The 18,016-nt window shown below is 36.1% G+C and overlaps 1 protein-coding gene across 3 annotated transcripts in view; it reads left to right on the top strand.

Moving 5' to 3' along the window:
* Positions 1–18,016, top strand: part of LOC136039214 (CCR4-NOT transcription complex subunit 3-like) — an 89,071-nt gene that overhangs the window by 62,039 nt on the left and 9,016 nt on the right. For all 3 annotated transcript variants that reach the window (XM_065722744.1, XM_065722743.1, XM_065722745.1), the window contains exons 6-9: positions 6,015–6,264; positions 8,769–8,926; positions 14,235–14,576; positions 16,799–16,901. In XM_065722744.1, coding sequence (XP_065578816.1) covers positions 6,015–6,264; positions 8,769–8,926; positions 14,235–14,576; positions 16,799–16,901 — 853 coding nt within the window. The remainder of the gene's footprint in view (positions 1–6,014; positions 6,265–8,768; positions 8,927–14,234; positions 14,577–16,798; positions 16,902–18,016) is intronic.

Raw genomic sequence — 18,016 nt, 5'->3', positions numbered from 1 at the left:
AAAATATTTGAGCGGTTTCTTTTCCTTCTATCTTTCCATGCGATATGGATATCTTCCATATCGTAGGTTTCTACCTACGATAAATAATTGTCAAGGTTCCCTTTAAATTGCGGGTATTTCTTTGTTCGCAAGTTTGTCGAAGCAACCTATTATGCACCCCCCCCCCCCTAAAGAAAATCCTGGATCCGCCTCTGCTCTCTCCTCTGTGTATCGGAATTTAGTTTTGCAAAAGAAAAAAGGGGTGGAGATCCAGCAGTTGTAAAAATGATTTCAAGTAATCTCAAGATGTGTTCTAGCAATTTCAGATATTCCCATACTTAAAAACTCTCTCTCCTTTGTATTAGAACTATAATTTACAAAATAAACGAGAATTTAATGCTTAATGATAAGAAGGGAGAGTGGTGTATAGTGGGGCCTGGTGCATAATCGATCATGCCACGTTTTTGCCATCTAGCATTCTCTAAAAAAAAATCCGTAAACGCCATATAGCATAGTTAGCTTGTTCAACCATCTAGACCAATTATTTTGGTATGTTACAATATTTGTTTTTGAGTAAACGTACATAAAAGTTTGGGAACTACCCCCAAAAATTATTTTGCCTTTAGATTTTCTTTGTTTATTCTTTTTTAGTTCAGTAACATTTAGTGCTTCTAGTACCCAACGAAAGCCAAATTATCTTGTCATTTTATGTGGCCATCTTGTGGCTAAAATATTCAGAAAAAAACGCTCGATTATTAGTCATCTGATATTTGGTGGGATAGGAAAAACTGTACACATTGTGGCATGTCCTAGTATGTACCAGATGACATCCGTCTACAAAATCGACTTTTTTTTTTTTTTTTTTTTTTTTTTTTTTTTTTTTTCTAAGTTAATTTTCTTCAATAAGATTTCAAGTACATCCACGTTGTCGAAGCAGCATAGATGCGATGTCTCAGGAATAGGATAAAGTTTTAAGTTTCAAATTTCAGGGAAATTACAGGGGGAGTAAAACTAAAGCAAAAGATACAATATATATCCAGACTGTCAAAATGGTGTATATGCAATTTCCCGGGAAAAGGGATGGGGGTATGTTGGAAATTTCAAAGCAAGTTATTGGGGATGTTGAACTAAAACAAAAGATACTATTTCCATTAAAGTTTGACATAAAGGTGTATTACGACATCGCAGGAACAGAAAAAGTTTTTCAGTTGGAATTCCAGGATATTTTGAGGGGATTCATAACTAAATATGGATGTTAAAATGGCCTGTTTGCAATATATCTGGTATGGGTAAGTGCATCGAGGTGAAACTATCAGAGAAATTGCAGTGTATCAAAATGAAGATGCACTCAGTATGTAGGTTGTCAAAAGGGCATATAAACAAAATCTAAGTAATAGCTGAAAGCAATAAATTGAACCTTTGAGGGCTACCACAGCTACAACTTGTGTAATTAGTACCACTGCTATTATGGATTTTTCGGACTGTTACTGCTTTTAACTTTTTACATATGTGACTGCTTGCAACTGAAACAATTTTGACTGTGACTTCAACCACTTGCAACTGCAACCCCAACCACATGTAATTGCAATTGCCAGTGCATGCGTCTTTGACTGCATCAACCACTTTGCTATAGCAAACAACAAGACGATCCCTCAGAATTGGAGCAACGCTAAAGAAGCAGAGGTAGACTGACTGGCCTGCTTTTGAGGTCAAAATACACAACAGTCTCTGCGCAAGCCTGAAACCGCAAGGTTGAGTCAAGCAACGAGCTTTAATAGGGTCAACAATGGACGTTTCTTCTCAAACCTGAAATTAGTTCTAGAAAAGCTTCCTTTGACTGCAAGTGAGATATATAGGAGTGAACTTCCATTAGCATAGTTCACGTTCCTCCTAAGGTCTTTGGGAGTAAAATAGTGGGAAAGATGACATCCTCAGAGACAGGTGTCCTTATGACCATGGCCGGGACTGTTTCTGCAATCGGTCAGTAGGTACAACCTTACTTTATATTTCCAAGTAAAAATTTTCAGCCTTATGCTAACTAGTGCTCCAGCTAACTCAGCAGCTGGAGCCTCGCAATCAGGTTGGATCAACCAAGGTCTAATTTTGAAATATATTCATCACTTCAACGGTATATTCCTATGTATATCAAGAAAGTCCCAAGCTTTTAATCTTAGATAACGTCTAGTCTCGCGTCTCCTTAAAAGTTGTGCAGTTTGAAAAAAGATTCAGGCATTACATTACTTACTTTTCCCCCTCAGTGCAGCCACAAGATCTAGCTGCTAGATGTTATTGTGTTCTTTCCATTCAAGTTCCATTCAACAGTAGCTGCAGATAACTGAACGTTCTCTAATCCTGGGAAGTCCTTGACAATATATGACATTGCTTTTCTTCTTGGAGGAAGTCTTCCTCTATCGTTCACTCAAAATAATACTATGAGGGCTTTGCGAAAACTTGAATATGGCCCGACAATCTCGAAATCTTCACTGAAGAAGGTTTTCTTACCCTTTTTGTCACTGACAGGTCTGCTCCCTCTAATCTTCGTGGGCCTGCACCAATTAATCCTGCAAATTACATCCTATGTCATCCTTAAGACCCTGAGGTTGAGGTGAACAATGAAAAAGCTCGGAGAGCACCCACTCCCCTTTGAAATCAAGAACGAGTTATGCCTGAACAAGGACTACCATTCCCCAAACCAAAGCCTTTTGCTACCTAACTTAGTCGAGGACGTAAGAAAGGAGCTTTAAAAGTTCTGACTGTTACCCCTGTCAAACTTCAGCTTGAAAAAAAAAAAACAAAAAAAAAACAACAAAAAAAAAAGAAAGTAAAGGTCAGCAAAGTAGTCGAACAGATAGCTGCTGAAAAGAAAAACACCGACACAAAGACGAAACTCTGCATAGAGCTAGTTAGTGAAGACGAAATGGCCTGGATGATGAAAGTGACGATTCTTTGAAAGCTGGTTCTCCTGATGAAGAGGGTGTGAATGAAGAAGTCTTTAGTCATATCAAAATTGGTGACTTTGTAAAGATAGTATAGGAGGGAGAATTTTACCCTGGTTGTATTGTAGATAAACCAAAGAATGTATCAAAGCAAATGTTATGTTCATAGCTGGACTTCAAAAAGAAGAAGACTCTATCTTTTACCCTAGAGAAGATATACTAAAAAAAATTGTCGCCCCCCTGTCCCTGGTACTGCTTCCTAGGGCATCTTCATATTTCGTGTTCAACAACTGGTAGTTGATTTATGGTGAAATTGTCCTTGAATTATCTATTTGAGCTCAATATTTTGATCATATAAGTGATTTTCATAATTTTTTGTATAGTAAATGAAATATCTGTAACTCGCTGTATCATAAAATGGGGGGCCTACAATAATAAATTGAGAGCTCACAATAATAAATATTGAATCCACTACAATGCAAATGGGACCCCACATTGAAAATGGTAGCCAATGACAATAGAAGTGTACAATGAAAATGAGGAGCCTACAACAATAACCGGGGGAGGGGGCTACTACAATGAAATGGAAGACTACAAAGAAAATAGAGGGCTTTTAATGAAAACGGTAGCCTACAAAGAAAATAGGAGTGCACAATGAAAATGGGGATCCTACAATAATAAATAGGGGGTCTAGTGCAGTGAAAATGGGAGCCTACAATGAAAATAGTAGCCTACAATGACAATAGGAGGGTACAATGAAAATGGGGAGCCTACAGTAATAAATGGGGGAGGGGGGCTGCTACAATGAAAATGGAAGACTGCAATGAAAGCAGGGGTCTACAATGAAAATGGGAGCCTATAATGAAAATGGGGAGCTTCCGTTGAAAGATCAATATTATTTGATTTTTTGAATGAGAACCGCCTAGAAACCTGGGAACATTCAGGATCTAAGAAGGGGGAGCATGAAACCGAGCGCGCTCATTGTTGCGTATGCTCCGGTTGGTAGAACAAAATGTCTGCATTTGCTCAAAATATGTATTCAGCCTCTCTGTTTCAAAAGAGTTTTCAGTCTCTTTTATAAACTAGTTGTTTGTGAAAAGAGTGCTCTGCTAAGAATCCACGTTACAGCAAAGTAATTTTGTTATCAGAAATTCCATTTCTCTCCCAAAAGAGGGAGAAGAGAAGATATAACGCACCTGGGAAAAATTAGTTTTCGATATTAAAAATATTTTAACTTTGATAGAATTCAGTTAATTTCGAATTTAATTATTTTAAAATTATCTTAATTTCATTAGTTTTTGATTATACCATAATATTTGAAATATTATGAAAAAATTATTATACCAACGCAAAGTGTATCAAAATAAGCTCCTCGTTACCACACTATATTATGTTTTTTGTTTTTTTCTTGTCAAGAATGCATATATTACCCCTTTTTATAGTTTTTTTTTTGGTATGCTTATTCTCTGCAATTTAGAAACAAGTGTTTGTTTCAAAACCTTTTTAGATGACATGTTTTCGTATTTTTACAACATCTACATATCTACACTTTAATTATTTATTTGCTTGATAATAGTGTTTTAAGTGCGTATAATTTTTATAGCGCATTTTTTGCTTGTTTTGGATAGGAATTCCGTTACTTAAGTGAATAGTCAAATCCATATCAGTCAAACAAGTATAAGCCCAATCATAGGTGAATAAACCACTCAAATCTTTGAAACTGTCGAACGGTTACAAAGTGACGTGTCTTGATTGTGGTAGATGCGTTCCTTAGTCTATAGAAACTACTTTTGATTTTCTTGAAGATCCTCTGGGTCATTCTCTACTCTCCTATAAACGATACTTGTATGATAAACGCCCTGCCGCTCAAGTTAATTTTGATGCTTTCCTCAGGCTATAGTAACTGCTTTTGATTTTCTTGAAGACCCTGTGAATCATTCTCTACTCTCCTATAAACGATACTTGTATGATAAACGCCCTGCCGCTCAAGTTAATTTTGATGCTTTCCTCAGGCTATAGTAACTGCTTTTGATTTTCTTGAAGACCCTGTGGATCATTCTCTACTATCCTATAAACGATACTTGTATGATAAACGCCCTGCCGCTCAAGTTAATTTTGATGCTTTCCTCAGGCTATAGTAACTGCTTTTGATTTTCTTGAAGACCCTGTGGATCATTCTCTACTCTCCTATAAACGATACTTGTATGATAAACGCCCTGCCGCTCAAGTTAATTTTGATGCTTTCCTCAGGATATAGTAACTGCTTTTGATTTTCTTGAAGACCCTGTGGATCATTTTCTACTCTCCTATAAACGATAATTGTATGATAAACGCCCTGCCGCTCAAGTTAATTTCGATGCTTTCCTCAGGCTATAGTAACTGCTTTTGATTTTCTTGAAGACCCTGTGGATCATTCTCTACTCTCCTATAAGCGATACTTGTATGATAAACGCCCTGCCGCTCAAGTTAATTTCGATGCTTTCCTCAGGCTATAGTAACTGCTTTTGATTTTCTTGAAGACCCTGTGGATCATTCTCTACTCTCCTATAAACGATACTTGTGTGATAAACGTCCTACCTCTCAAGTTGTTCATTCATTGACGTACTATAGAAACCTTTTTTTTCATCAGTTTCTTTCAGCTTAGCGTGATTCAAGACAAAGAGAAGTGACAGAATAGACGGGAAATTGGGCTATATATTTGCTCAATAGGAGGGCGGAGGAAAGTATTTGGATAGTGTGATGTTAGAAAACAATTCTTACTACATAAAATGCGGAATAAATACACATAACAGATTAGGTATGCAGACCCCCTATACTTTGCCAAACCAGCACCCCCCACCCCCACCCTCCCTAATGTGCAAATAATTAGCCCAAAATTGTTTTTAAAGTATTATATTTTTATTTTGCTTTGGTATATTTCATTAGAATTGAGCGTCAGAATATCTTCTGTCAGTAGTACTGTCACTATTTTCTAATACATATTAGAAGAGCAGTAGGTAAGGTGTTTATCATACAAGTACCCTATGAACTGTAGCATTTTGATTTTTTTTCAACCTTCCCGATGTTTAATTTTCCTAATTAATTATGGAATTGTTTTAGTTACCTGTGAAGCCCACTGCAGTAAAGCCTCCGACGTCAAGCAGTACCTCCTCAACAGTTTCTATGGCAATAAGCAATAGTGGCCCCGCTCTTGGGTTGACGACGCCTAATACTAGTTCAGTGTCGTCTGCACCTGTGCCTAACTCTTCACATCCGTTACCTAAGTCAGCGACTTCGACGCCCGTGAAGTCGCAAGTCCCGCCCTCCGCAGCATCGCAATCCACCCCTAATAACAGTTCACCAAGCTCAGGTAGGTCATTTGTAGCAAGACAATGGATACTTTTCTAATAGAAAGTAATTTCTTAAGGCAAAGGTTTTTCTTAAGGCAAAGGTTTGTGTTTCTTCGGAGAAATACGATTTTGTGACAAGCTTACGATTGTGACTTGTGCTGAAAGGAAAGATATCTATACTGTTGAATGCGCCAGGTCTGTCCTTTTACCTTACCAAAATCGTGGTATTAATTGCAAATTACCTAGCTCCGCCCCATTCCCTCCAAAGGACTCTGGTTTTTGATGACCTTTTATAATCTTTGTACCATAAAAGTGAAATCTTGCAAATGCATCTACTTCTCAAATGAGGCACAAGGAAAGTATTTTGAGCCTTGTACTCCTTCCCAATCTGTTCAAAGCCTCCCTCTTTGTACACTCCCAAGAAGTTCCAATTTCTCTTAAATCTTTCCTTACATGATTGTTTTATTTCTTAAATCTAGGGAAACAATTAGAGATTGAAAATTAATATTTTACCTTTTTTTGTATCATTTTCTTCAAAATTTAAATAGTTATATTACCTGTCGTCTATGCAATCTTCTGAGCCCTAAAAATGAGGAAAGGGTAGAGGTATTAACTTGGTAAAACCTTCCCTGAGTATGGTAACATCTTCCCTGAGTAACCCTTGGTAACACCTTCCCTTAGTAACCCTAGATCTGTTCTTGAGAGTTCCTTTCCCCTAACGTAAGTACTTCTAGGATTGTAAAAGCCCCTCAACTAGAACTTTAGTTAAAAAAAAATAATGAAGTACTAGGATTTTCGAAAATATTATTGCTCAGACCTGAGTCGCGGGAAAGGGGGCTTCTCGTTTATTGTGAAATCTTGCTTTTGCTCTGCAATCGGTTAAAGTGATTGGGTTTAAAATGATCAGTTAAATGACCCCCCCCCCCCCCAAAAAAAAAAAATAAATAAATGTTTGTCCGATTCGTAAAAACATAACAAAAATGAATTTAAACAAATTTTGATGTGTTTTTTAATATTTTTTTTTTTGCTAAAATTTTATATAAGGATTTTGCCATCTAATTTTTGATCTGGCAACTGATAACCTGCAACAGAAAAACGTTGTTAAAATAATGTCAGTGAAATAATGGCCGTATATAATAAGGTAGTAGTACACTTTTACTATTGTAGTCATTATTAACTATATGAGAATATTGGCATAATTTTCATTTTTAAATGCTTTTAATTTACTTGGTCTTTTTGAATAATTTTGAATATTTTTTTTGAATAATTGCCACAAACTGTTTGTTAAGCAGTTCTCAAAGAGAGAATCAGTAAAGGAATGGAAGGATCAGGAAGATGAAGTGGGGTGGGACATAAACTTTTCTGCTAATCATCCGTTCTAGCATAACCAAGCCAATGATTTTAGGTAATTATCTGAGAAGCGTTTGATTGGCAGATATGAAGTTCCGGTGTGACATTGACGAAGTACTCTTCAAATTTGGAACCCAACAAGTTTCTTCAAAATATGAGACCATACGTCTAATGGCCTTGTTGATTCTATATACAAGAATATATTGCTATTTATTGGCCCTGTAGGTCTGTTATCTGCTGAATGTATTTTTATGCAGAGATTGGATTTACCCTTTGATGATAGACGCTTTGATGTTAATGAGCTTCTTCAGTGTACTGCTTCCTTATCGGACTGGTTGGTTCTGGATAAGGCATTTATTTTGTAGCTGCTTAGTTGGGAATAAAACTGTTTTAAGAGTTGCACCTTGACTGGCCTTGTATTATATATTTCTTTTTTGAAACCAAAAAAGTCGTAAACAAAAATATATTTAATAATTATGGACTTTACTAGGCAAAGAACTTTTGGGACAACATGCATATAAAACAAATAGAGGAAGAAGAATTTGCTCCCTTCCCTACAACGTATAATTGGCTCTCTTGACATCCCCCCCCAAAAAAAAAAAAGACAAGCTTCCAGAAAGTTTTAACTCGACCGCCCAGCCCAAAATCATTTTTATACATTTTTATCTGCACTTAACAATATTATTTATAAATTTTGAATTGTAAATTCTCGCCCCCTCTCCACACGTCCCGAAGCGGTACTGCAGCGATGACGTCTTCCTATTCAGGTATTATTGACGTCTCAGTCGTCCTCAGATCTCGGTCAAAAGTACGCTGCAAGGTGTTACTTGGACGACTTCTTCTTCTTCTGTTGTCTGGTTTCCAATTATAGACTGAGGAAGGTGGCTTTCTTTCATACGGAGTACATGCCCTAAATATGTCCACTTATGTCTCTTCTTCCTTAGAATAACAATAATGAGAGGCTGTCCTGTTCTTCTGCGTATTTCAGAGTTACTGTAGCCAGTTACTCTGTCACTGTTGCCAGCTTATATTTACAATTCTCCTCACGGGCATATTTTCAAATGCATGCTGTATGATATTGGACAATTCAAAGCTGATGACTTGTGATTGGCTGAAAATTGCCGACACAGCCAATTATATTGATAGATTTGATAATTGTCTCTTTTTTTTTCAGGCTTTTTTGGAAGTATAGCAAACGGTCACATAGAGAACGGTCCAGTACCTCAAAGTCAAGGAGTAACCATGGCAAGCATTGTGAGCCAACAGTCAGGATTAACAGCCGCTGCCATTGTTGCCAGCAATCTGCCTCAATCATCCCAAACACCCCAAAGAGTAAGTTGACGACTTAAATGAGCCAGATTATAAGCTCGGCATGTACATTTATTGAAGAAATGGTTTTCTTCTTGTTTGAATATTTGGGAACGATACAACGTGATATGACGTCATGGATATAACGTGAATACGTCATATCCATATAGTTCCGGGTCCTGTAGTAGCTTTTGAACCTTCGATCATGTGTTACCAAGCAGACTACAGGGCTGCCATCCTGTGCCGATGTGCCACTATACGGTTAAAAGCTGGCTTTAAATTATCGCATTGAAGTACTCTCATCTCATAGCACTTGAATTGAAATTCCTTTTTTTTTTCTAGTTTTAGGTTAATTATGGTCAACGATATTTAGGTCAATTAATATGTTAGGAAAAAAAGACTAAATAATAAATTTCATATAAAATAGATATAATTGGAGATAGAAGAGCAAATTATTATAATGTAAATAAATAAATATAATTGGAGATAGAAGAGCAATTTCTTATAAAATAAGTAAATAAATATAATTGGAGATAAAAGAGCAATTTCTTATAAAATAAATAAATAAAATATAATTGCAGACAGTTGGAGATTGAAGAGCAATTTCTTATGAAATGAATAAACAAATATTATGGGAGATCGAACAGCAATTTCTTTAAGTAGAACAAGTTGTTGAATATGTAGGTTTAAACCGTAATCTAAGTTTTAACTTGATTCCCCAACTTAATTTTTCACAATTAAGTAGCGTTCCAAGAAAAAGATGTGTTTTTTTTAAAGATTTTCTTAAAAAGCAAATAATCGAAACTTGAGACTGGCAACTTCATTCTATTTCTTTTTTACTTTTACTCGTGCCTAGAATAGAGGTAATGGATATGTAGATAAAATATATAAAGGCAATCTTGAATAAGAGTATTTTACTCATCACAATCAAGTAAGCTACAATTACCACTAACAAAGTCACTGCGGCACCAAGCCGTCTGTGGCCAGCATAGCTACGCCCGCCCCTCCCCCATCCCAATCTACTCAAGGTCTCCCTGTTTACACCATCCCAAGAAGCTCCATTTTCTTTAAATCTATCCCTACGAACACCCCATATAGGTTGACCTACTTTTCGTTTGACCTTAGATCGTTGGCCGACAAGGACGATCTTTGGCAATCTCATCCTTTATCCTTAGGACGTGTCCTAGCCATCTCAACCCTTCTTTTTTATAGCCCTAGAAAAGTGCCTTTTATAGCCCTTTCTTTTATAGCTTCTCGAAAAGTGTTACAGAAGGCTCTACTGTTAAATTAGGTGTTCTAAAAGGACTCATTTTTGGAAAGATTTTCCATAAAAAACAAGTAATCAACTCGATATTGGCAATCCCTTTCTACTTCATTTCGGCCTACGGATAATGTTTTAGGTTAGCGTGTTATATTATATGATACGTATCCCCATTAAAAACTTTTCTGCGCTCACCCCTTATCAAGGACACAAAAAGCCTTAGGCCGCTCCCTAGGTGTAATTTATTATTCGATCTTAAGATTCCTTTGTCTATATATATAAAAATAAGTTGTCTGTCTGTCTGTCGAGTGACGTCATGTTTGTGTGTCGACTGACGTCATGTTTGTCGACTGACGTCATTATAAGGATTGAGCTGTATGTCGTCATGAACTTGTTTGTCGACTGACGTCATATTTGTCAACTGATGAAATTACAGACCGGGACACAGGGAATATAAATGACGACCGGGACACAGGGACACAACTACAACGGGTACGCCGGGGGCACAGGGGGGATATATAAATGACGACCGGGATACAGGGATTGTTCGAAGAGAAATTACAGACCGCGACACAGGGAATATTAATGACGACCGGGACACTCAAAGAGAAATTACAAACTGGGACACCGGGACACAAATGACGACCGGGACACAGGAAATATAAATGACGACCGGGACACAGGGACACAACTACAACGGGGACGCCGGGGGGCACAGGGGGATATATAAATGACGCAACTACAATGGCGCGTAACGACTTACGCGCGCGGGGGGCGCGAAGCGTCCCCCAACAGCTAGTTTTTTTATAAAATTAGTCTAATTAAATTAGTTTTTTTTTCGCTTTGGATTTATTCTAATCTTGTCCAAATAGTTTCCCGCTATATTTTTCCAAGATCAGTTGGTCAATTGGGAGATAGACGTACCACTCAGGTGTCAATATGTACTACTATTTAATATGCAACGTTATTTTGGTGGAATAATACATCAGTTACTATACAATGTTTTTTTGGGGGGAATAAAATATCAGAGTTAATATTTATCACTTTAAAAAAGGACATTTTTATTTTTTCAAATGGGAGATAGACCGTCAAGTGTTTAGTATACAACGTTATTGTCGGGGAGTAAAACTTCAGGTGTCAATAAGTACTACTATTTAATGTACAACGTTATTTTCGAGTATTAAAATCTCAGGGGTTAATATATGCCACTATTGAGCATACAGCGTTATTTTTGGGAATTAAATCCTTAGCTGTTTATATGTACCACTGTTGAATTTACAACGTTATTTTCGGGGAATAAAACCTCAGGTGTCAATATTTACCACTTTTTAATAGAAAAAAACGTTATTTTCGGGGAAAAATACCTCAGGTGTCAATATGTACTACTATTTGATATGCAATGTTATTTTGGGGGAATACATCAGTTGTTAAATATGTACCACTTTTTAAATATACAACGTTATTTTGGGGAATGAAATCTCAGGAGTCAATATATGCCGCTATTTAAAAGACAATGTTACTTTCGGCGAATAATACCTCAGAGGTCCATATGTACCACTTTTTACTATACAATGTTTTTTTGGGGGAATCAAATCTCAGAGTTAATATTTATCACTTGAAAAAGACATTTTTATTTTTAATTAAAAAAGAATTATCCCCCCCCCCCCCTTCAAACAAAAATCCTGGATAAGACCTTGTCCCTCATACTCGGAATAATTTTTTTTCGTGTAAGTTTTAATGACGTTCCTAACTTTCATTTGAAAAAAAAAACTTATTTCGTTTGTTCAAGATTTTAATATTAGTTAATAAATATATTTTATATAATCAACAGATATAGTCAGATCTAAAAATCGCAGTTTTAGAACTTTGTGAAAACTTAAAAAGTAGGTCACCCATGGTTTACCGTTATTGTTTGAAATATAATCAAGTTGTTAGTTTTTTGTATACTGGACTATCAAGGGCGTATCCAGGATTTTATTCGGGAGGGGGGGGTAAAGAATATTCAAAATGTGCATCAAAATTTGTTTGTATGCATTTCGTTGTATTTTTACGTGTTTGACAAAAATGGGGATGCGGGAAGTTCGAACCCCGCAACCCTCCTGGATACAGCCATGTGAACTATATTTACATCTTGTTGCATTGTTTTGGCATTGCAAATGTAATTTTTTGTTTTTTTCTTCTTTTTTTTAATTTGTTATTCCGTTCTTTTCATGTTTTTGCCGACGGAATTTGAATAAGTTAAAATATAAGAGTTAAGAAAACCTTAGCAAAAATAGAATTAATTGATTATATTTTTAAAATATTACATTCTACAAATTTTTGCTGTCACGTCTAAAGGTCTTATCTGACATTTTTGAGCTTCTAAAATAATTGCCAAAAACTGTTGACTGAACTGCATTCAAAGGGGGAATCAGCAGGGCAATATGTGTTCAATAACACTTAAATTCTCAAAATATACATTATCATGCTGATCTTCCCTTTGAGAACAGCTTGTCAAATAGTTTTTCACAATTACCTCAGACTTTTTGAAAATATCAGACATGGCCTTGGCCGTACCAGTGACGAAATGTATTTACGTGTTCATTTGTTATTTACAAAAATCAACCGCTCTATTATCAACAGTGTGGTTACAAAGCTCCTCCCGTTTTGGTAACAAATACCATCATAACTCAGCAAAGTCTTGTCACTTCACCGCAGGGTTACCCCTCCCCTTGTGATTTATCACTAAATTCTAGTGATTTTTTCTCACTGGGTGGCAACCTTGCTTCATTGTCTCTTGACTCTGGCTCAGATAATTTTTTAGGGCATGCGTAAATAATTTCTTAGACCACATCTTTGCCTTTCTTTATGCAGAATTTGATAATTGAAAATGTAGAGAGGAATAAAAGGGTTAAATGAAAATGTGGAGAGGAAAACGGCTACAAAATTTAAACGAAGCAGGCAAACAAAAACAAGAAAACAAAAACGAAGTTTTAATAATAAAAATCCGAATATTTCAACTTCATATACGCGAGCTTTTATCAACGAAAAAATTGAGTTAAGCTAGATTAAACACAACATATAAGGGAAAAAGAAAAATAAATAAAACTTATATCTTAATAATTTCGAATATTCGCTGCATTCACTGCAAATAATCTGAATTACACAGTATTAAATAGACGAACAGTCACGAAAAGTTTCTAGAAAAATGACACAGGTCATACCACGCTGAATGGGAAGTTCCTAGGCCACCAGAGCAATAGTTTCAGTTGCTACTTGGCACTTGATCAGATCATTCCTGTCATAATGTGCTAAACATATGTCATTGCGCGTACGGGAAGAGGCGGAGTCATGAAGAGAGGTTTTGATTTATGTGTTTCAAAATTCTTTAATGGAGAGTATAGGACTTTTCGCTACTGTTCATGTATATATATACTTTTACTGTGCTGAATAAGCAGTGCGAAAAGGACAAACAAATTGTCTTTCGTATAATATTAATTTGGTAATGAGATGTAGCAAAAAATGAAATACTATATTTATCTAAAAAAAAAAAAAAATACATATGCTCTTGGTTATGACCCATGATTTAAATTGCAAAGTTAAAATATATTGAACTATAAAAAAAAATCTAAGGTTACATATGGCAACATGTCAAGGAAATTTATGTATTATATATTGGTTGGATATTTTTGTTTGCAAACTAAGGTGCGGTGCGTTGATCAAGGCTCATGGGAGAGGAGTCAAAATATTCGTATCTTTATTTGTTTAAAGTTTTTTTTCTGTTTTGTTCCATTGCTTTGTTTAAATATTAAACCCGCTTTTCTCTATATTTTTATTTATTAAATTCTGTTTTAGAGGGGGTGTGGGTGAAATAGGTTCTTTTGGGGGGGGGGGGTGAAAATACCCAAACATTCTCCTGAATTGGCTGGGTCTGTTTGACAAACATTATGCCGAGGGTTTAAAAAACAATGTAAGATATTAATGGAAACCTTTTTTTTCTGCAGATATTTTTTATTTGCAGCCATCTATTTTTTCTATTTATTTTTATTTTATAATTTTTTATTATTTTTTTTATCTATTTTTTATTTGCAGCCATCAACGACTCCATTATCAACAGTGCAGCTACAAGCAGTTCATCCCGTTTCGGCAACGAACACTAACATAACTCAACAAAAACTTGTCAACTCACTGTCACTTGACTCTGGCTCAGCTCCACTCAGTACAGTTAGTTCTGCTCCATCATCGTCCCCTCTGCCACATCCTGTGAGTCCGCCCACCCCTTCAACAACACCTGGTACTTTATCTTCGTTATCTCAACAGAGCACAGGGGATACTTCAGGTTTGCTCCATATGTCGTTAGCCACCCTGAGGTCGCTTCCTGGAGGAGTGCCAACGTCTATGCCAATGGTGAATGGGCCAGGTCCCAAAGGGCAGGTATATACTCCAAATTTGCTTTTTATTTAAGTCATCTTGCAATGTTCTTCTTTCATTCATGTTTAGGCTGCCTATTTTCGCTCATTTATTTTATTCGTTTGTTTGTTCTCATTATTCTACTTCCTTTAATTTATGCATTTGGTTTGCTTACTTTATATTTATTTGATTTATTTGTTTCTTTGTTTACCTCGTTTATTTTAATATTCTCTTTATTTATTTATCGACTAGTTGTCATCCTACTTCGCGATATCTTTCCAGGTTATAGTAACTTTTTATATTGCTTATTTTATGTTTGGTTACATTGCTTATTTTGTATTTATATTGCTTGTATTACTCCTATGCGATTCTGTCTTTTAAAAAATCTCGAGGAGCAGAAAAATATATTCATACAAGATTGGTCTTTTATCGCGAAGAGGGGGAGGGACGTAAAGTTTGTGAATTCACATCCCATTTTCTAGCTTTGAAAGAAAAGACTGTTAATAGAAACAAACCTGTGCTTTGATGTGGAAATTTGGACATTTTATTCTTTTGAATTTTTAGTATAGTTCGACAATGTTAGCGATGCAAATGTATTAAAATCTTTAATGGCCAGGCCAGCGAAGCGAAAATGGAGAACTACTGACTAACTTCGCACTCCTCGTCTAATGGTCTGGCTACGAAACGAAAATGGAGAAATACTAATCAACTTTGCACTCCTCGTCTTATGGTCTGGCTAGCGAAACGAAAATGGAAAACTACTGATTGACTTCGCAACCCTCATCTTATGGCCTGGCCAGCGAAACGAAAATGGAAAACTACTGGTAATCATCGCACTCCTCAGTGACCTTGTGATAGGAGGCACCTTCTTTCCTCTTAAGCATATGGAGAAATGTTTTTAAACATATCCTAACGGTCACTCCCGAAACCAGATCGACCATTGTTTATTAAGCAAGGAGTGGAGAACAAGCATGCTTGATATGAAAGTTCAAATTATCTACCCAGACCACACCCTGATGGCAGCAAAAGTCTGCCTTAAACTGAAAAGCAATAGAAACAGAAATAGAATGAAATAGGAATAGGCTCCCTCAGACCTAGTTGGAATTAGAGCCTTTAAGTTGGAGATGTAAAACAGATTTGAAATCCTGTCATTACCAGATAATGTCAGCAGTCAATAATGTCAATGATGTCAATAGGGAAAAACCTTAAGCATGAAGCTGTGTTTCCACTATGTTGCGATAGCCATCATTGCAAACCTATAGAAAAAAGGGAGAGAAAAAAGCTAAAGCATTATTCATCCCTTCATTTAGGTGGTTGGGGGAATTTTCCATTTTAAAGAAAGAAGTAGAGCCAGTTAAATGAAATTTGCAGGAGTCAACTAAACAAAAACAAAGATCAAATCCTGAAAGTTTCTCTGAACCTCTCTTTGACCTTACTTTACCTTTGACAGTTTCTTGAAAGTTTCTTTGACTATCAGAGTTTAAAAATAGTTTAAACTGGGTCGTATCCAGGATTTTTTCCGGGGGGGGGGTTACAAAAGTTTTTTTTCTTTGGTGGGGATTTCAAAACAATAAACGCATAAAAAATTTGTTTATATTCATTTTTGTTACATTTTTACGAGTCGGACAAACATTTCGGGGGGGGGGGGGTCAGACACCCTTCCCCCTTTCCCTGGATACGGTCTTGATTTTGAGTTAAAAAATCGTTTTAAAAAATATTTAATTAATTGTTTAATTATATAAGCGATTGCTTACTCTATGGTAAGCAGAAATGGAAGCACAGCTCATTTGGTTTTGAAGTTGTATTTTGTTTTTTCGCTATTTATGGGGTATAATTGGGTTTGTATGCTAAGGTGACACTCATTCAAGGTATGCCCAGATCTCCCTTTCTCAGTTTCTATGACATTGTGTGTATGCCCCTAGTTTTTTTTATTATTAGCCTATTTTTAGGACAGAGGAGGTGGGGGGGGGGGAATAGACATGCTGGCAAAATTTTATGATTTCCAATTGGGTTTGTATACTCTAATTGGGTCTGTATACCAAGGTGACACTCATTCAAGGTATGTACAGCTCTGCCTTTCTCAGCTTCTATGACTTATGTGTATGCGCCTAGTTATTTTATTATTAGCCCATTTTAAGGACTAAGGACGGGGGGGGGGAGAATAGACATGCTGGAAAAATCTTATGATTTCTTGTTAGGGTCTTTAGAATGTTTGTCTATGTTTAGACCCATTCCTTCCTTTTTAGGTGATAAGTGATGCCATGTCATCTTTGAAGTCGATAGCACAGGAAGTAGTGGACAAAGCCGGGAAAACAGGAATCAGCATACCTTCAATTGACTCTGCAAATGGTAAGACAGTTTTAATAGAGCCTGGTAATGATAATGAGTCTTTGAGTCTTTATAATGGATCTCAATTTGACACATATGTCATTTTGAAATAATTTCGTAAGGCTTGCTGTCGCAAAGAATAAGAAACATAAGAGGAGAAAGAGGAGAATGGGGCTTTATAAGACCAACGAAAATTCTGGATGAGACAAAATGGATATTTGTGGATTAAAATATTTCTCCTTTTTTTTCTTCCTCAATAAGGAGCTTGTCTAGTTTCGTAATGAGAGCGTTATTTATTGTTAATCGTTGGATTCTGGGTGAGCGGCTAGCTTTTTTAATTGCTATCGGTTTTTAATTTGTTTAATTTTGATTTTATCTTCTTTTTTTCTGTTGTTAGGTTTTTTAATTCTTCCAATTTGGGTTCTCGTTCATCTTGGTCTCCACGTTGTTTGTCATTGTCTCTATATTTTTATCTGGGCCAAAACGTTCGCATTTTGGCTCAGAAAATATGAACTGGACTCTTTGAAACTCTTTTTAATATTATTGAAGAAGGGAAGCGGTTGTACTCCCTACCCGTTTTGTTTCATCCCGTATTTTCCTTGGCCTTAGAAAATCCTTTTTTCATTTTCTTCTTTTTTGTTTTTTATTCTTTGTGGTGTCATCTTAATTTTGAGTGCCATCAACAAAATAGGCTACAAATAGAGATAATCCCTAAGGAGTCTGAGCTAAAGAAGTCAGACTGTCCGACAGGTGATTTAATAAATTTGATAATAAGGAGAAATAGAGCAAGAAAAAGAAGAATAGTGGTAAAAAAAACTAAACTAAATTTTAATAGAATTACCCCATCTATTTACTTGATTTAATTTATTTAATTTTTACTTAATTTCTTCCATAGGAGCAGATTGCTCCAGCCTTTGGGTGGAAGATGGTTTGTCAGAGCAAAAATGTGCAAGGAGAAAAGGCTTAGTCAACTGAACAAACTAAATCAAGTTTGTTTTAATTACTCTTATAGGTGTAGATATGTCCGACCCTGGGGGAGGGGGAAACTGTTCAAGTGGAAATAACACTATTCACCAGGCCTTATTAAATCACGTATATACTAACTGAATTCCAATATCTGTTTCGCCTGAATGCTT

This window comes from Artemia franciscana, chromosome 19 (genome assembly GCF_032884065.1).
Source record: "Artemia franciscana chromosome 19, ASM3288406v1, whole genome shotgun sequence".
Classification (NCBI taxonomy): Eukaryota; Metazoa; Arthropoda; class Branchiopoda; order Anostraca; family Artemiidae; genus Artemia; species Artemia franciscana.
Note: the sequence above shows the minus strand (reverse complement) of the source record. Positions and strands in the feature narration are given on the sequence as shown.